At 42.6% G+C, this 21,713-nt stretch overlaps 1 protein-coding gene across 1 annotated transcript in view; it reads left to right on the plus strand.

The window, feature by feature from the left end:
- The first annotated feature begins 4,051 nt into the window (after positions 1 to 4,051).
- dnase1l1l (deoxyribonuclease I-like 1-like) overlaps positions 4,052 to 21,713 on the plus strand; it is a 29,225-nt gene continuing 11,563 nt past the window's right edge. Inside the window, exons 1-5 of the mRNA XM_036988944.1 lie at positions 4,052 to 4,195; positions 4,452 to 4,608; positions 15,738 to 15,826; positions 16,805 to 16,891; positions 17,045 to 17,172. Of these exons, the coding sequence (XP_036844839.1) occupies positions 4,471 to 4,608; positions 15,738 to 15,826; positions 16,805 to 16,891; positions 17,045 to 17,172 (442 nt within the window). The 5' untranslated portion in view covers positions 4,052 to 4,195; positions 4,452 to 4,470. The remainder of the gene's footprint in view (positions 4,196 to 4,451; positions 4,609 to 15,737; positions 15,827 to 16,804; positions 16,892 to 17,044; positions 17,173 to 21,713) is intronic.

Below are 21,713 nucleotides of genomic sequence, written 5' to 3' on the forward strand. Positions count from 1 at the left end.
CAGTAGGGATGGCCAGGGATGTTCTCTGTTTAGTGAGTCCTCCGGGTCAGAGGCAGTAGGGATGACCAGGGATGTTCTCTGTTTAGTCAGTCCTCCAGATCAGAGGCAGTAGGGGGGACCAGGGATGTTCTCTGTTTAGTGAGTCCACCAGGTCAGAGGCAGTAGGGGGGACCAGGGATGTTCTCTGTTTAGTGAGTCCACCAGGTCAGAGGCAGTAGGGGGGACCAGGGATGTTCTCTGTTTAGTGAGTCCACCAGGTCAGACGCAGTAGGGGGGACCAGGGATGTTCTCTGTTTAGTGAGTCCTCCAGATCAGAGGCAGTAGGGATGGCCAGGGATGTTCTCTGTTTAGTGAGTCCTCCGGGTCAGAGGCAGTAGGGATGACCAGGGATGTTCTCTGTTTAGTGAGTCCACCAGGTCAGAGGCAGTAGAGATGACCAGGGATGTTCTCTGTTTAGTGAGTCCACCAGGTCAGAGGCAGTAGGGGGGACCAGGGATGTTCTCTGTTTAGTGAGTCCTCCAGATCAGAGGCAGTAGGGATGACCAGGGATGTTCTCTGTTTAGTGAGTCCACCAGGTCAGAGGCAGTAGGGGGGACCAGGGATGTTCTCTGTTTAGTGAGTCCACCAGGTCAGAGGCAGTAGAGATGACCAGGGATGTTCTCTGTTTAGTGAGTCCACCAGGTCAGAGGCAGTAGGGGAGACCAGGGATGTTCTCTGTTTAGTGAGTCCATCAGGTCAGAGGCAGTAGGGGTGACCAGGGATGTTCTCTGTTTAGTTAGTCCACCAGATCAGAGGCAGTAGGGATGACCAGGGATGTTCTCTGTTTAGTGAGTCCACCAGATCAGAGGCAGTAGGGATGACCAGGGAGAATGCTGTTCATCGACTACAGCTCGGCATTCAACACCATAGTACCCTCCAAGCTCGTCATCAAGCTCGAGACCCTGGGTCTCGACCCCGCCCTGTGCAACTGGGTACTGGACTTCCTGACGGGCCGCCCCCAGGTGGTGAGGGTAGGCAACAACATCTCCTCAACACTGGGGCCCCACAAGGGTGCGTTCTGAGCCCTCTCCTGTACTCCCTGTTCACCCACGACTGCGTGGCCACGCACGCCTCCAACTCAATCATCAAGTTTGCGGACGACACAACAGTGGTAGGCTTGATTACCAACAACGACGAGACGGCCTACAGGGAGGAGGTGAGGGCCCTCGGAGTGTGGTGTCAGGAAAATAACCTCACACTCAACGTCAACAAAACTAAGGAGATGATTGTGGACTTCAGGAAACAGCAGAGGGAACACCCCCCTATCCACATCGATGGAACAGTAGTGGAGAGGGTAGCAAGTTTTAAGTTCCTCGGCATACACATCACAGACAAACTGAATTGGTCCACTCACACAGACAGCATCGTGAAGAAGGCGCAGCAGCGCCTCTTCAACCTCAGGAGGCTGAAGAAATTCGGCTTGTCACCAAAAGCACTCACAAACTTCTACAGATGCACAATCGAGAGCATCCTGGCGGGCTGTATCACCGCCTGGTATGGCAACTGCACCGCCCTCAACCGTAAGGCTCTCCAGAGGGTAGTGAGGTCTGCACAACGCATCACCGGGGGCAAACTACCTGCCCTCCAGGACACCTACACCACCCGATGTCACAGGAAGGCCATAAAGATCATCAAGGACATCAACCATCCGAGTCACTGCCTGTTCACCCCGCTATCATCCAGAAGGCGAGGTCAGTACAGGTGCATCAAAGCTGGGACCGAGAGACTGAAAAACAGCTTCTATCTCAAGGCCATCAGACTGTTAAACAGCCACCACTAACACTGAGTGGCTGCTGCCAACACACTGACACTGACTCAACTCCAGCCACTTTAATAATGGGAATTGATGGGAAATGATGTAAATATACCACTAGCCACTTTAAACAATGCTACCTTATATAAATGTTACTCCCTACATTATTCATCTCATATGCATACGTATATACTGTACTCTATATCATCGACGGTATCCTTATGTAATACATGTATCACTAGCCACTTTATACTATGCCACTTTGTTTACATACTCATCTCATTTGTACATACTGTACTCGATACCATCTACTGTATCTTGCCTATGCTGCTCTGTACCATCACTCATTCATATATCCTTATGTACATATTCTTTATCCCCTTACACTGTGTACAAGACAGTAGTTTTGGAATTGTTAGTTAGATTACTTGTTATTACTGCATTGTCGGAACTAGAAGCACAAGCATTTCGCTACACTCGCATTAACATCTACTAACCATGTGTATGTGACAAATAAAATTTGATTTGATTTGATTTGATTTGGGATGTTCTCTGTTTAGTGAGTCCACCAGGTCAGAGGCAGTAGGGGTGACCAGGGATGTTCTCTGTTTAGTGAGTCCACCAGGTCAGAGGCAGTAGGGATGACCAGGGATGTTCTCTGTTTAGTGAATCCACCAGATCAGAGGCAGTAGGGATGACCAGGGATGTTCTATGTTTAGTGAATCCACCAGGTCAGAGGCAGTAGGGGGTATCCCTCTGAAATCTTAAAATGTAACGTCTAACGGCTACAATGCAGGGTGAAAATATTCAGTTGGGTGTTCTCGGCCAGGGGCTGATCATAGTTGGGGGTCCTTGACATGAAAAAGTTTTGAAACCCCTGATCTAGCGCACAGATTTAGAAGAATGATTGCCAGTCTTTTATTCATAGTCCGAGTATCATATGGTTTCTCTCTGGTCTATTGTTGGGCAGCACTTCACCTTTGAGACAATCGTCAGTCAGAAGCATAACTTTCTGAATGTGTGATAGAGTCCATTGTGCCTGTGTGTGTTCAGTGGTGTAGTGGTGTGTGTGTGTGTGTGTGTGTGTGCGTGTGTGTGCGTGTGTGTGTGTGTGTGTGCGTGTGTGTGTGTGTGCGTGTGTGTGTGTGTGTGTGTGTGTGTGTGTGTGTTCAGTGGTGTAGTGGTGTGTGTGTGTGTGTGTGTGTGTGTGTGTGTGTGTGTGTGTGTGTGTGTGTGCGTGTGTGTGTGCGTAGTCAGTCAGAAGCAGAAGTTTCTGAATGTGTGATAGAGTCCATTGTGCCTGTGTGTGTTCAGTGGTGTAGTGGTGTGTGTGCGTGTGTGTGTGTGTGTGTGTGTGTGTGTGTGTGCGTGTGTGTGTGTGTGTGTGCGTGTGTGTGTGCGTAGTCAGTCAGAAGCAGAAGTTTCTGAATGTGTGATGGAGTCCATTGAGCCACTGTGTTCAGTGGTGTAGTGGTGTGTGTGCGTAGTCAGTCAGAAGCAGAAGTTTCTGAATGTGTGATAGAGTCCATTGTGCCTGTGTGTGTTCAGTGGTGTAGTGGTGTGTGTGTGTGTGTGTGTGTGTGCGTGTGTGTGCGTGTGTGTGTGTGCGTGTGTGTGTGTGTGCGTGTGTGTGTGTGTGTGTGTGTGTGTGTGTGTGTTCAGTGGTGTAGTGGTGTGTGTGTGTGTGTGTGTGTGTGTGTGTGTGTGTGTGTGTGTGTGCGTGTGTGTGTGCGTAGTCAGTCAGAAGCAGAAGTTTCTGAATGTGTGATGGAGTCCATTGAGCCACTGTGTTCAGTGGTGTAGTGGTGTGTGTGTGTGTGTGTGTGTGTGTGTGTGTGTGTGTGTGTGTGTGTGTGTGCGTGTGTGTGTGCGTAGTCAGTCAGAAGCAGAAGTTTCTGAATGTGTGATGGAGTCCATTGAGCCACTGTGTTCAGTGGTGTAGTGGTGTGTGTGTGTGTGTGTGTGTGTGTGTGTGTGTGTGTGTGTGTGTGTGTGTGTGTGTGTGTGTGTGTGCGTGTGTGTGTGCGTAGTCAGTCAGAAGCAGAAGTTTCTGAATGTGTGATGGAGTCCATTGAGCCACTGTGTTCAGTGGTGTAGCCAACGTTTCCAGATAGAGCTCCATTCTGAATTTCCCACTGACACAGCACAACAGACCCCTCCCTGCCCTCTGTCCCCTGTCCCAAAGTGCACCCTGTTCCCTATATAGTGCACTACTTTTGACCAGAGCCCTATGGGTAAAAGACAGTAGGGGGGTAGTGGAATAGGGTACCGTTTGGGACGCAGTTCTCACGTCTTTCACCCTCTACGTTACCTGTATGTTCCCAATACACCACAGGACAGGACGTTCAGGAGACGGCTCTTCACTCCACTAGGGCTGACCTACCTGAAAAACTGGCACAGAGGGTAAGAGATATTCTGATTTCAAATGAGTAATATTAATGATGTCTAATTTGATGAATATTACAGATTATCACACAACATGAATTACATATTATAACAACGGAAATGTAAACTTTAAGCTACACAGCTGATCTAGTACAAACTTAATTATGGGTGATTATCTATAACCCCAGACAATTACAGGCCCAAGAAAATGTTTTCATGTTGTCACAATTCAAACATAATTTTGAGCAGCTCTACTGTTTTTCCGTGTTTACAGAATTCCTATTCAAAACAGAATGAAGTGGCCAGTTCTTGTGACGTGTTCTGTGGGACTGTGGCACGTTGCAATGTCACTGAAAATCTGTGCCTTTAACGTTCAGAGCTTTGGGGAGGCGAAAGCTAACAACAAAAAGATTATGGGAATTCTGATCAAGGTAGGTGTAAGAGACAAGAACTGTGAAGATAGCTAAAACTAAACGCCTAAACTAGACAGCTACAACTAAACAGTTAAACTAGACCGCTACTACTAAACTAAACAGCTACAACTAAACAACTAAACTAGACAGCTACTACTAAACAACTAAACTAGACAGCTACTACTAAACAACTAAACTAGACAGCTACAACTAAACAACTAAGCTAAACAGCTACAACTAAGCTAAACAGCTACAACTAAACAACTAGACAGCTACAACTAAACAACTAGACAGCTACAACTAAACAACTAAGCTAAACAGCTACAACTAAGCTAAACAGCTACAACTAAACTAGACAGCTACTACTAAACAACTAGACAGCTACTACTAAACAACTAGACAGCTACTACTAAACAACTAGACAGCTACTACTAAACATCTAAACTAGACAGCTACAACTAAACAACTAAACTAGACAGTGTCACGTCCTGACTATAGAAAACCTGTATTTTCTATGGTAGAGTAGGTCAGGGCGTGACTATGTCATGTATTGTCATGTTGTGTCTTGTTTCTGTCCTTTCCCTTCACCCTGTCTCCCTCTGCTGGTCGTTATTAGGTTACCTTTTCTCCCCCTCTTTCCCCAAGCTGTTCCTTGTCTCCTCCTAACTACCTCGTCACCCCTTTTCCCACCTGTTCCCTTTTTCCCTCTGATTAGTCCTCTATATCTCTCTCTGTTTTTGTTCCTGTCTTTGTCGGATTCTTGTTTGTGTTTTTTCATGCCTGAACCAGACTATCGTCATGTTTGCTGCAACCTTGTCCTGTCGGAATCTGCCGGTCCATCTGAGCCTACCTATGTTTTGTTATTAAAGAAGTTCTGTTTACGTTAATTCGCTTTTGGGTCCTCATTCACGCACCGTAACAGACTAGGGGTTTTTGTTCTAGTTTATATTTTCTACGTGGGGTTCTAGGTTTGATTTTCTATGTTGGTGATTTGTATGATTCCCAATTAGAGGCAGCTGGTTATCGTTGTCTCTTATTGGGGATCATACTTAAGTAGCATTTTTCCCACCTGTGGATTATGGGATATTGTTTATGTTTAGTTGCCCGTTAGCACAGCATTTGTCGTCACGGTTCGTTTGGTCTTTATTGTTTTGTATTTTGCTTAAGTTTCACTTTGTTCATTAAAATATGTGGAACTCTACGTACGCTGCGCCTTGGTCCGACCATCATTATTACAAACTACGTGACAGAATATCCCATCAACAAAGAACCAAGCAGGTTGCCCGGGAGATAATGGCATCATGGTCTTTGGAGGCGATTAGGGAGAGAACAACCTGGATTTGGGATGACATAATGGCAGGAGACAAGAGCCTGCCATGGAAGCAGGTGGAAGCAGCGAAGGAGGGACAGCGATGAAGTCGGGGAGGAAGGCCACAGAAATCCCAATAATTTTTTTTGGGGGGGAGGCACATGGAGCACGTGTACCAGAGCCAGTCTGGGAGAAGAGGGAGAATTTGGAGGAGAGAGAAATGTTTGGTGCCACCTGAGTCAGCTCCCCGTACTCGTCCTGAGAAGTGTGTTAAAGTTCCTGAACAATTAATGCTGGCTATACGCACCAGGTCTCCAGTGTCACCGTGTGAAGAGTGTCATCGTTCCGGTACAATGTGTGTCGGTTCTACGCACCGTGTCTCCAGTGCGCCTCCACAGCCCGGTACGTCCTGTGCCAGCTCCCCGCACTTGCTGTGCGAAGTGTGTTATCAAACCGGTATCGTTGATGCCGACTATACGCACCAGGTCTCCAGTACGTCTCCACAGCCCGGTACGTCCTGTGCCTGCTCCTCGCACTCTCCCTCAAGTGAGCTTTCCCAGTCAGGTGCATCCTTTTCCTGATCCTCGCACTCTCCCTCAAGTGCATCTTCCCAGTCAGGCATGTCCTGTGCCTGCTCCTCAAACTTTCCCTGAAGTGATTGTCCCCAGGCCAGTACGTCCTGTGCCTCCTCCTCGTACTCGCCCTGACATGCGTGTCACCAGCCTGGTACCACCAGTGCCGGCCCCACGCACCAGGCTTCCTGCGACGATCCCCAGTCCAGAGCTTCCGGCGACAGTTCCCAGTCCGGAACCTCTGGCGACGTTTCACAGTCCGGAACCTCTGGCGACGTTTCACAGTCCGGAACCTCTGGCGACGTTTCACAGTCCGGAACCTCTGGCGACGTTTCACGGTCCGGAACCTCCGGCGATGTTTCACGGTCCGGAACCTCCTGAGACGGTCCACGGTCCGGAACCTCCTGAGACGGTCCACGGTCCGGAACCTCCTGAGACGGTCCACGGTCCAGAACCTCCTGAGACGGTCCACGGTCCGGAACCTCCTGAGACGGTCCACGTTTTGGAACCTCCTGAGACGGTCTACGGTCCGGAACCTCCTGAGACGGTCTACGGTCCGGAACCTCCTGAGACGGTCAACGGTGTGGAACCTCCTGAGACGGTCAATGGTCCGGAACTTCAAGGTCCATGGCTGGATCCGCAGGATGAGCGGGTACTTCGTCCCGCACCAGAGCCGCCCCCGATGCTCCCGGATGAGCGGGTACTTCGCCCCGCACCAAAGCCGCCTCCGATGCGGGCGGATGATGAGCGGGTACTCTGCCCCGCACCAGAGCCTACACGGACACTAGACGGAGGTCGGAGTCTGCACCTTTGGGGGGGGGGGGGGGGGTTACTGTCACGTTCTGACTATAGAAAACCTGTATTTTCTATGGTAGAGTAGGTCAGGGCGTGACTAGGGGGTTTTTGTTTTAGTTTATATTTTCTATGTGGGGTTCTAGGTTTGATTTTCTATGTTGGTGATTTGTATGATTCCCAATTAGAGGCAGCTGGTTATCGTTGTCTCTAATTGGGGATCATACTTAAGTAGCATTTTTCCCACCTGTGGATTATGGGATATTGTTTATGTTTAGTTGCCCGTTAGCACAGCATTTGTCGTCACGGTTCGTTTGTTCTTTATTATTTTGTATTTTTTTTTAATTTCACTTTGTTCATTAAAATATGTGGAACTCTACGTACGCTGCGCCTTGGTCCGACCATCATTATTACAAACTACGTGACAGACAGCTACTACTAAACAACTAAACAGCTACTACTAAACAACTCAACTAAACAGCTACTACTAAACAACTCAACTAAACAGCTACTACTAAACAACTAGACAGCTACTACTAAACAACTAAACAGCTACTACTAAACAACTAAACAGCTACTACTAAACAACTAAACAGCTACTACTAAACAACTAGACAGCTACTACTAAACAACTAGACAGCTACAACTAAACAACTAAACTAGTACTAAACAACCACACAGCTACTACTAAACAACTAAACTAGTACTAAACAACCACACAGCTACTACTAAACAACTAGACAGCTACTACTAAACAACTAGACAGCTACTACTAAACAACTAGACAGCTACTACTAAACAACTAGACTGCTACTACTAAACAACTAGACAGCTACTACTAAACAACTAGAGAGCTACAACTAAACAACTAGACAGCTGCTACTAAACAGCTAAACATCTACTACTAAACAACTAGACAGCTACTACTAAACAACTAGACTGCTACAACTAAACTACTAAACTAGACTGCTACTACTAAACAACTAGACTGCTACTACTAAACAACTAGACAGCTACTACTAAACAACTAGACAGCTACTACTAAACAACTAGACAGCTACTACTAAACAACTAGACTGCTACAACTAAACTACTAAACTAGACTGCTACTACTAAACAACTAGACAGCTACAACTAAACAACTAAACAGCTACAACTAAACTACTAAACTAGACAGCTACTACTAAACAACTAGACAGCTACTACTAAACAACTAAACAGCTACAACTAAACAACTAAACTAGACAGCTACTACTAAACAACTAGACAGCTACAACTAAACAACTAGACAGCTACTACTAAACAACTAGACTGCTACAACTAAACTACTAAACTAGACTGCTACTACTAAACAACTAGACAGCTACAACTAAACAACTAGACAGCTACTACTAAACAACTAAACTAGACAGCTACAACTAAACAACTAAACAGCTACAACTAAACAACTAAACTAGACAGCTACTACTAAACAACTAGACTGCTACAACTAAACAACTAGACAGCTACAACTAAACAACTAGACAGCTACTACTAAACAACTAGACTGCTACAACTAAACTACTAAACTAGACTGCTACTACTAAACAACTAGACAGCTACAACTAAACAACTAGACAGCTACTACTAAACAACTAAACTAGACAGCTACAACTAAACAACTAAACAGCTACAACTAAACAACTAAACTAGACAGCTACTACTAAACAACTAGACAGCTACTACTAAACAACTAGACTGCTACAACTAAACTAGACTGCTACTACTAAACAACTAGACAGCTACAACTAAACAACTAGACAGATACTACTAAACAACTAAACTAGACAGCTACAACTAAACAACTAAACAGCTACTACTAAACAACTCAACTAAACAGCTACTACTAAACAACTCAACTAAACAGCTACTACTAAACAACTAGACAGCTACTACTAAACAACTAAACAGCTACTTCTAAACAACTAGACAGCTACTACTAAACAAATAGACAGCTACAACTAAACAACTAGACAGCTACAACTAAACAACTAAACTAGTACTAAACAACCACACAGCTACTACTAAACAACTAAACTAGTACTAAACAACCACACAGCTACTACTAAACAACTAGACAGCTACTACTAAACAACTAGACAGCTACTACTAAACAACTAGACAGCTACTACTAAACAACTAGACTGCTACTACTAAACAACTAGACAGCTACTACTAAACAACTAGACAGCTACAACTAAACAACTAGACAGCTGCTACTAAACAGCTAAACAGCTACTACTAAACAACTAGACAGCTACTACTAAACAACTAGACTGCTACAACTAAACTACTAAACTAGACTGCTACTACTAAACAACTAGACTGCTACTACTAAACAACTAGACAGCTACTACTAAACAACTATACAGCTACTACTAAACAACTAGACAGCTACTACTAAACAACTAGACTGCTACAACTAAACTACTAAACTAGACAGCTACTACTAAACAACTAAACAGCTACAACTAAACAACTAAACTAGACAGCTACTACTAAACAACTAGACAGCTACAACTAAACAACTAGACAGCTACTACTAAACAACTAGACTGCTACAACTAAACTACTAAACTAGACTGCTACTACTAAACAACTAGACAGCTACAACTAAACAACTAGACAGCTACTACTAAACAACTAAACTAGACAGCTACAACTAAACAACTAAACAGCTACAACTAAACAACTAAACTAGACAGCTACTACTAAACAACTAGACTGCTACAACTAAACAACTAGACAGCTACAACTAAACAACTAGACAGCTACTACTAAACAACTAGACTGCTACAACTAAACTACTAAACTAGACTGCTACTACTAAACAACTAGACAGCTACAACTAAACAACTAGACAGCTACTACTAAACAACTAAACTAGACAGCTACAACTAAACAACTAAACAGCTACAACTAAACAACTAAACTAGACAGCTACTACTAAACAACTAGACAGCTACTACTAAACAACTAGACTGCTACAACTAAACTAGACTGCTACTACTAAACAACTAGACAGCTACAACTAAACAACTAGACAGATACTACTAAACAACTAAACTAGACAGCTACAACTAAACAACTAAACAGCTACTACTAAACAACTCAACTAAACAGCTACTACTAAACAACTCAACTAAACAGCTACTACTAAACAACTAGACAGCTACTACTAAACAACTAAACAGCTACTTCTAAACAACTAGACAGCTACTACTAAACAAATAGACAGCTACAACTAAACAACTAGACAGCTACAACTAAACAACTAAACTAGTACTAAACAACCACACAGCTACTACTAAACAACTAAACTAGTACTAAACAACCACACAGCTACTACTAAACAACTAGACAGCTACTACTAAACAACTAGACAGCTACTACTAAACAACTAGACAGCTACTACTAAACAACTAGACTGCTACTACTAAACAACTAGACAGCTACTACTAAACAACTAGACAGCTACAACTAAACAACTAGACAGCTGCTACTAAACAGCTAAACAGCTACTACTAAACAACTAGACAGCTACTACTAAACAACTAGACTGCTACAACTAAACTACTAAACTAGACTGCTACTACTAAACAACTAGACTGCTACTACTAAACAACTAGACAGCTACTACTAAACAACTATACAGCTACTACTAAACAACTAGACAGCTACTACTAAACAACTAGACTGCTACAACTAAACTACTAAACTAGACAGCTACTACTAAACAACTAAACAGCTACAACTAAACAACTAAACTAGACAGCTACTACTAAACAACTAGACAGCTACAACTAAACAACTAGACAGCTACTACTAAACAACTAGACTGCTACAACTAAACTACTAAACTAGACTGCTACTTCTAAACAACTAGACAGCTACAACTAAACAACTAGACAGCTACTACTAAACAACTAAACTAGACAGCTACAACTAAACAACTAAACAGCTACAACTAAACAACTAAACTAGACAGCTACTACTAAACAACTAGACTGCTACAACTAAACAACTAGACAGCTACAACTAAACAACTAGACAGCTACTACTAAACAACTAGACTGCTACAACTAAACTACTAAACTAGACTGCTACTACTAAACAACTAGACAGCTACAACTAAACAACTAGACAGCTACTACTAAACAACTAAACTAGACAGCTACAACTAAACAACTAAACAGCTACAACTAAACAACTAAACTAGACAGCTACTACTAAACAACTAGACAGCTACTACTAAACAACTAGACTGCTACAACTAAACTAGACTGCTACTACTAAACAACTAGACAGCTACAACTAAACAACTAGACAGATACTACTAAACAACTAAACTAGACAGCTACAACTAAACAACTAAACAGCTACTACTAAACAACTCAACTAAACAGCTACTACTAAACAACTCAACTAAACAGCTACTACTAAACAACTAGACAGCTACTACTAAACAACTAAACAGCTACTTCTAAACAACTAGACAGCTACTACTAAACAAATAGACAGCTACAACTAAACAACTAGACAGCTACAACTAAACAACTAAACTAGTACTAAACAACCACACAGCTACTACTAAACAACTAAACTAGTACTAAACAACCACACAGCTACTACTAAACAACTAGACAGCTACTACTAAACAACTAGACAGCTACTACTAAACAACTAGACAGCTACTACTAAACAACTAGACTGCTACTACTAAACAACTAGACAGCTACTACTAAACAACTAGACAGCTACAACTAAACAACTAGACAGCTGCTACTAAACAGCTAAACAGCTACTACTAAACAACTAGACAGCTACTACTAAACAACTAGACTGCTACAACTAAACTACTAAACTAGACTGCTACTACTAAACAACTAGACTGCTACTACTAAACAACTAGACAGCTACTACTAAACAACTATACAGCTACTACTAAACAACTAGACAGCTACTACTAAACAACTAGACTGCTACAACTAAACTACTAAACTAGACAGCTACTACTAAACAACTAAACAGCTACAACTAAACAACTAAACTAGACAGCTACTACTAAACAACTAGACAGCTACAACTAAACAACTAGACAGCTACTACTAAACAACTAGACTGCTACAACTAAACTACTAAACTAGACTGCTACTACTAAACAACTAGACAGCTACAACTAAACAACTAGACAGCTACTACTAAACAACTAAACTAGACAGCTACAACTAAACAACTAAACAGCTACAACTAAACAACTAAACTAGACAGCTACTACTAAACAACTAGACTGCTACAACTAAACAACTAGACAGCTACAACTAAACAACTAGACAGCTACTACTAAACAACTAGACTGCTACAACTAAACTACTAAACTAGACTGCTACTACTAAACAACTAGACAGCTACAACTAAACAACTAGACAGCTACTACTAAACAACTAAACTAGACAGCTACAACTAAACAACTAAACAGCTACAACTAAACAACTAAACTAGACAGCTACTACTAAACAACTAGACAGCTACTACTAAACAACTAGACAACTACAACTAAACTACTAAACTAGACAGCTACTACTAAACAGCTAGACAGCTACAACTAAACAACTAGACAGCTGCTACTAAACAACTAGACAGCTACTACTAAACAGCTAGACAGCTACTACTAAACAACTAGACTGCTACAACTAAACAACTAGACAGCCTCAACTAAACAACTAGACTGCTACTACTAAACAACTAGACAACTACAACTAAACTACTAAACTAGACAGCTACTACTAAACAGCTAGACAGCTACAACTAAACAACTAGACTGCTACTACTAAACAACTAGACACCTACTACTAAACAGCTACTACTAAACAACCAGACAGCTACAACTAAACAACTAAACTAGACAGCTACTACTAAACAACTAAACAGCTACAACTAAACTACTAAACTAGACAGCTACTACTAAACAACTAGACAGCTACAACTAAACAACTAAACTAGACAGCTACTACTAAACAACTAAACAGCTACAACTAAACAACTAAACTAGACAGCTACTACTAAACAACTAAACAGCTACAACTAAACTACTAAACAACTAGACAGCTACTACTAAACAACTAAACAGCTACTACTAAACAACTAAACTAGACAGCTACTACTAAACAACTAAACAGCTACAACTAAACTACTAAACTAGACAGCTACTACTAAACAACTAAACAGCTACAACTAAACAACTAAACTAGACAGCTACTACTAAACAACTAAACTAGACAGCTACTACTAAACAACTAAACAGCTACAACTAAACAACTAAACTAGACAGCTACTACTAAACAACTAAACAGCTACAACTAAACTACTAAACTAGACAGCTACTACTAAACAACTAAACAGCTACAACTAAACAACTAAACTAGACAGCTACTACTAAACAACTAAACAGCTACAACTAAACTACTAAACTAGACAGCTACTACTAAATAGCTACTACTAAACAACCAGACAGCTACAACTAAACAACTAAACTAGACAGCTACTACTAAACAACTAAACAGCTACAACTAAACTACTAAACTAGACAGCTACTACTAAACAGCTACTACTAAACAACCAGACAGCTACAACTAAACAACTAAACTAGACAGCTACTACTAAACAACTAGACAACTACAACTAAACAACTAGACTGCTAGAAAACTACAACTAAACAGCCTTTAGTTGAGCTCAAAAGCCTTTATCTTTCGTTGGCTTTTCTACAGAAATATTTGGTGTTCGACTAGGATGCCTTAAAGATCGACCAGTCGATTGGCGACCACTGTGTTTCGTTCATTTTTGTTCTATTATCTATACAATAGGCCATAATTGATTTAGGCCCAATGGGCCTGGCATATTCCCACGTTCAAGGAGCTTTCCGCTTTGATTGGGTTATTTTATCTAAAAACATTTAGACCTACCTATAAAGACTTGTAGAAACAACTCTGCATCTCTGCCTATCCTGGCAAGACTGGCCAAGCGGCTGTTTAGCATCCCCAGTGGCTCTGCAGGTGTGGAGAAAAAGTTATCCGCTGTTGGCTGGTGTTGTGCCGAAAATCTCCCCCCTGGCAGAATCCCCCCTCACCTTAGCGTGATCGCACACGCACGCAATTCTTCATTGCTGCGACTTGTTTGCTAGTTGAAATTTCTGTTCACGTTAGGCTGCGTTTCATTTTATTTTTCCTCCCCCCTTCTAATTTCCTTAATTTTGTGACTAGAGTCAAGTTATTTTTGTGGCACACATCAGAGTCAAATACTTTAAAATAGAACAAACTTCACGTTAGGCAACCGAAATGAATAATGAATGTATGTGTGTTATATTAAACATAGAGGATGGAGTAAAATGTAGGCAAGCAATAAACATTTCAGAACAATAAGACATGGGAGAGATGACGCATTTATATTTATAGACTAATACACTTGAAGCAAATAGCCAAACCGAAAACTGCAGACATTACTAGTGCCTCCCCGCGATCATACCGAAAAAAAGAAATAAAAATTAAACGCAGCCTAACGTGATCAGAAATCTCAATATGCAAGCAAGTCGAAGCAATGAAGAATTGAGTTCGTGCGCGTTCACGCGAAGGGGGGTGGAATTCTGTCAGGGGGGAGATTTTCAGCACAACACCGGCTCTCCAAGGGCCATCGCATGAGTCTGAAGCCACAGACTGGTCAAACCGTGTTTCTAAATACGAATTCTAAAAACGAATTCAAAGGCACTAATAATTCTCATTTTTCGTTTAATATGTATTTAAGTAAGTCACAGCCTATATGCGCAATTTATAGACCGTAATGATTTAATACAACGAAATGTTGTTTAAATGCTGAGCGCTTTATGTCCCTACCAGCCTATTGTGTCGCAATCGCAAATCCTTCGCAATGTATTTATTTGTAGGCTATAGCCTTAAAATAATTTAGCCTAAATAATTAATTTGCGTTCCTTCTTAGGCTCCCTGTCTGGCTTCTGACATATATAGGGTGTTTATATGCTGTTTAATATGACATGTAACCTATTTGAAATTATGTTCGCTTCTTAAATTCACATTTTCATGTTTATTCAAATACTTTTCATTCAAATCCACATGGTTTGGTTTCAATACTTAAAAATACAAATTGGTAGGTCCAGTTAGTCACAAAAAGAGATGGGGTTCGGTTAAATTGTGATTTTAATGAATGGAGCGAATTTGCATTTTTTTTTCCCCCTGTGCGCATGAAGCGTTTTTAGTGGAGGCTTGGAGCGGTAGGAAAATACATGAAGCACCATGAGCGATGAGCGTGATTTCCAACTGCTCATCTCGGCTCACGTACTCTGGTCACAACTATTCTGTGTTCATTATTAAGGTATTTTTGATATTCAACAATATAACCAAAAGCTGTTTCCCTCCCCTTCCCAGATTCTTGCTCGCTGTGACCTGTGTTTGATCCAGGAGGTTCGAGATGCAAAAGGTGAAGCCATACCTACACTGGTGAAGGATCTTAACAGGTACATAACAGGACCTTAACAGGTACATAACAGGATCTTAACAGGTACGTAACAGGATCTTAACAGGTACATAACAGGATCTTAACAGGTACATAACATGATCTTAACAGGTACATAACAGGATCTTAACAGGTACATAACAGGATCTTAACAGGTACATAACAGGACCTTAACAGGTACATAACAGAATCTTAACAGGTACATAACAGGACCTTAACAGGTACATAACAGGATCTTAACAGGTACATAACATGATCTTAACAGGTACATACCATGATCTTAACAGGTACATAACAGGTACATAACGGGATCTTAACAACAGGTACATAACAGGATCTTAACAGGTACATAACAGGATCTTAACAGGTACATAACATGATCTTAACAGGTACATAACAGGATCTTAACAGGTACATAACAGGATCTTAACAGTTACATAACATGATCTTAACAGGTACATAACAGGATCTTAACAGGTACATAACAGGATCTTAACAGGTACATAACAAGATCTTAACAGGTACATAACAGGATCTTAACAGGTACATAACATTATCTTAACAGGTACATACCATGATCTTAACAGGTACATAACAGGTACATAACAGGCTCTTAACAACAGGTACATAACAGGATCTTAACAGGTACATAACAGGATCTTAACAGGTACATAACAGGATCTTAACAGGTACATAACAGGATCTTAACAGGTACATAACACGGGGGGGGGTCTTGAAATTGCTTTGTTGACCTTTTTTAAAAATGTGTGTTATGTTTTTAGATATGGATGAGGCAGAGAGAGTGAGTCAGGTTAACATGTTTACTGAAGTAATATGGCAACAATACAGGATGTATACAGCGGGGTCTACCATTACAGAATAAATCCTTTATAAGATATGTACAGTATGTACAGATTAAGTCTTATCACGGTTAGGGTTCTATTCGTCACCTGATGTCTGTTTGTCATTCCACCATCAGCTTTGACAAATCGCATGCATACTCCTACGTGGAGAGTAAGAGACTGGGGAAGAAAACCTACAAAGAGCAATATGTCTACATTTACAAGTAAGCCGTTACATTTTTACACAGACTTTACATTAAACTTTACATTTTAGATAAGAATCTTTAAAACACTGCAGCACTCCTAATTTCTAGTATACTCTCTCTCGTTTGATTGGTTGGTTGGTTGATTGATTAATTGGCTTGAATCATCTCTAGGAAAGATGTGCTGCAGGTCCGAGAGCATTGCCAGTATCCTGAGCTAGAGGGAGGAGAGGGGACGAATAACGACACTGAGGTTTTCTCCAGAGAGCCTTTCATTGTCCGGTTTCACTCACCCACTACCCGTGAGAACTTCCCATATATCAATCACTGTCTTAAGTTATAATGTCATATCATCTCATATCATGCAATTTGGAGATAGGAACATGCCATGTGTCACAAGGATTTTAGGATACCTTAGACAGATAGTCCTAGCCTGGTCTCGCATCTGTTTGTGCTGTCTTGCCAGCCATGTGACCATATGGGGTTGTCAAGACAACAGTGTTGTTTTCGTGTCTACCTAAAGCGAGACCGATTCAAGCCCTAAACCGGGGGGGGGGGGGGGGGGGGTGAGACCGATTCAAGACCTAAACCGGAGGGGGGCGAGACCGATTCAAGACCTAGACCGGAGGGGGGTGAGACCGATTCAAGACCTAGACCGGAGGGGGGCGAGACCGATTCAAGACCTAGACCGGAGGGGGGCGAGACCGATTCAAGACCTAGACCGGAGGGGGGCGAGACCGATTCAAGACCTAGACCGGAGGGGGGTGAGACCGATTCAAGACCGGAGGGGGGCGAGACCGATTCAAGACCTAGACCGGAGGGGGGTGAGACCGATTCAAGACCGGAGGGGGGTGAGACTGATTCAAGACCGGAGGGGGGCGAGACCGATTCAAGACCTAGACCGGAGGGGGGTGAGACCGATTCAAGACCTAGACCGGAGGGGGGCGAGACCGATTCAAGACCTAGACCGGAGGGGGGTGAGACCGTTTTAAGACCTAGACCGGAGGGGGGTGAGACCGATTCAAGACCGGAGGGGGAGAGACCGATTCAAGACCTAGACCGGAGGGGGGCGAGACCGATTCAAGACCTAGACCGGAGGGGGAGCGAGACCGATTCAAGACCTAGACCGGAGGGGGGGCGAGACCGATTTAAGACCTAGACCGGAGGGGGGACGAGACCGATTCAAGACCTAGACACCTTGAACGGAAAAATGTGAGTTCAACTCAAGATCATGAATGTAATTTTGTCAAATCGACACAATAACAAGACTTCAACAAGTCCAGCATTTCCAAGTTCATATTTCAGAAGAACATATGGATTCTTCAGACATACAGAATGGTGAAAATAATTTAGTTCTGAACTGATTTCCCTAGTTAAATAAAAAAAACAATTATATCGGTCTGATGTGTTTTACAAAAAGTGCACTCCTATATGGAGTGCGCTGGTATTATGGGCGCTGTCTTTACAGCATCACGAGCCCGTTACACACATCCTCGGATGTGTCACACTTGTCGCTTTTGGTGATAGTGTGATAGTGATGGTGTTAGGCTACCAAAGGGTTGTGTGAACAGTGTGGTTGTGGTTGTTGCTTTGGGTATTTTATTAGGATCCCCTAATGGGGATCCACACAGAACATGAAACATGACATAATACAGAACGTTAATAGACAACAAAAGCTTAAGGACAGAACTACATCAGTTTAAAAAGACATACATATCAAAACATATATACAAACTATCTAGGTCAAATAGGGGAGAGGCGTTGTGCCGTGAGGTGTTGCTTTATCTGTTTTTTTAAACCAGGTTTGCTGTTCATTTGAGCCATATGAGATGGACGGGAGTTCCATGCAATAATGGCTCTATATAATACTGTATCATGACACAAGGTGAGACCCAGATGCAGACACAGGAGGCAGATGGTTGGAGTCTTACAATGTTTATTAATCCAAAAAGGGGTAGACAAGACAATGGTCGTGGACAGGAAAATAGGTCAAAACCAGATCAGAGTCCAGGAGGTACAGAGTGGCAGACAGGCTCGTGGTCAAGGCAGACAGAATGGTCAGGCAGGCGGGTGCAGAGTCCAGAAACAGGCAAGGGTCAAAACCGGGAGGGCTAGAAAAAGGAGAATAGCAAAAAGCAGGAAAATAGGAAAAACGCTGGTTGACTTGGAAAAACATACAAGATTAACTGGCACAGAGAGACAGGAAACACAGGGATAAATACACTGGGGAAAAATCAGCGACACCTGGAGTGGGTGGAGACAATCACAAGGACAGGTGAAAATAGATCAGGGCGTAACAATATTGTAGCTTTCTTTAATTTAATCTGGATTTAGGGACTGTGTTGTTTGACTATGGGGACTGTGTTGTTGGACTATGGGGACTCTGTTGTTGGACTATGGGGACTGTGTTGTTGGACTATGGGGACTATGTTGTTGGACTATGGGGACTGTGTTGTTGGACTATGGGGACTGTGTTGTTGGACTATGGGGACTGTGTTGTTGGACTATGGGGACTATGTTGTTGGACTATGGGGACTGTGTTGTTGGACTATGGGGACTGTGTTGTTGGACTATGGGGACTATGTTGTTGGACTATGGGGACTGTGTTGTTGGACTATGGGGACTGTGTTGTTGGACTATGGGGACTATGTTGTTGGACTATAGGGACTGTGTTGTTGGACTATGGGGACTGTGTTGTTGGACTATGGGGACTATGTTGTTGGACTATGGGGACTGTGTTGTTGGACTTTGGGGACTGTGTTGTTGGACTATGGGGACTATGTTGTTGGTAGCATTATCCCTGTGTTTGAGTGGCAGCTCGAAGCTCGGCTCAGCCTCAGGCCTGTTTGACTCAGTTGGGTGCATTAAGTGATTATATGTTTCAGTTATTTTCATGATTTTTCAAAATTTGGTACAACGTGTTGGAAGGTCCAATAGCCACGGTTCGCCACTGCCCAAACATGTCTATTTATAAAGACTGTTACAATTCTCCCGGTGGGGGGGGGGGGGGGGGGGTGTGTATCTCCTTATTAATAGTGAGTGAGCAACTTTCAAACAATTCCCCCTCCACTCTTCCCTACCAGCCAGATGAGCTGAGTGGAGCGAGGAGCAGAGAGTGCCCAATTTGACTGGAGCCCACTCCAGTAGCGCTTACCTCAGGAGCTCAGGGCATGCCTGCCCCAGCATGCAATTGTAGTCTAATTGTGAGCTGATGATAGCCCCTTGCTTTAGCTACTGTCATAGAGTTCGCTAAATATTTTCATGAAGAAACTGTTTTTTGTTTTTTAAACACAGGTGCTAAATCAAGGTGACTTAAAAAGATGAGGTCCAAGAGCAAGAGAAGGAGTGTGGTGATGTAGTGTCCACTGTTAATGTGTAAGGCTTGGATGCCACCTGCTGGTATGGTGCTAAACTGTTAGGTTACAGACCGGATGCCGTTGTTCTATCCGTGGGAAATGACAGTTGTTACATGCTGGCTACATGAAACATCCACAACTAAATCATTGTGGAATCTGAAAAGACGTCTCAAAAGTATGCTGGTGTACTTTACTACGTGCACATGCTGGAATAAAGGAATGAGGTGGGTAGATAACTACGTGTGTTATTGTAGAGAGGTGTTTATAAGCTAAAAATCTGATCTCTTAAACTTTTCGTTCATTTTCGTTATTATCTATACAATAGGCCATAATTGATTTTGAAACAATAGGCCTGGCATATTCCCACGTTCAAGGAGCTTTCCATTTGATCTGCCCAGCCTGGCAGGAGTGGCCAAGGGGGTGTTTCGCATCCCTAGTGTATCTGCAAGTGTGTAGAGGAAATTCTCCGCTGCTGGCCGGTGTTGTGCCGAAAATCTCCCCCTGCTGGAATTCCCCCCTTCTATTTTGTGGCTAGAGTCCAATACTTTCTGTGGCACAAAGTGTCAAATACTTTCTATAGAACAAACTTCGCATCGGAAATGAATAATGAATGTATGGGTGTTATATTAAACAGAGGGAGTAAAATGTTGGCAGGCAAGGGCGCCATACAAGCTAGAACCGCCATATACACTTATAATATATCCAAACCGAAAACTGCAAACACAAATGCTTTCCGCTACTAAGATCCGTGAAATGTAGGCTAAACTGACAACGGAGTGAATAGCAGAAATCTCAACTAGCAAGCAAGTCGCAGCAATGAAGAACGCCAAGGGGCGGATTCTGGCAGGGAGGGGGGAGATTTTCAGCACAACACCTGTTCTCCTTGCACCGTCGCATGAGCCGGAAGTCACAGACTGGCCAAACTCGTGTTTCTAAAAATGAATTCAAGATGAAGGAAAAAAGAAACCGCACACTGTTCTGGATAGTATAACTGATATTTAATAAGCTTACGTATCGGCCTCAATCAGAGCTTTTGTGAGTTTCTTTTTAAATTAGCACCCTTAACTTCTTGAATCTACTTGAGACGCACATGTCCCAAGTAGGCACCTGGAAATGCAAATGCGCTACGCTAAATGCTAAATGTACTCGTTAAAACTCAAACCTTGATCAAAATTCACAAGCAGGGTATTAAATTAAAGCTACACTCGTTGTGAACCTAGCCAGCAAGTCAGATTTTTAAAATGCTTTTCGGCGAAAGCATCAGAAGCTATTATCTGATAGCATGCACCCCCCAAAATGCCAGCTCGACACGTAAACAACAGATTTTGCGATAGACGGCGCTACCCAAAACGCAGAAATAAAATATAAAACATTCATTACCTTAGACGAGCTTCTTTCTTGGCACTCCTATATGCCCCATAAACATCACTATTGGGTCTTTTTTTCGTTTAAATCGGTCCATATATACCCAAAATAGCTTTGTATTG

Source organism: Oncorhynchus mykiss, chromosome 9 (genome assembly GCF_013265735.2).
Source record: "Oncorhynchus mykiss isolate Arlee chromosome 9, USDA_OmykA_1.1, whole genome shotgun sequence".
Lineage (NCBI taxonomy): Eukaryota > Metazoa > Chordata > Actinopteri > Salmoniformes > Salmonidae > Oncorhynchus > Oncorhynchus mykiss.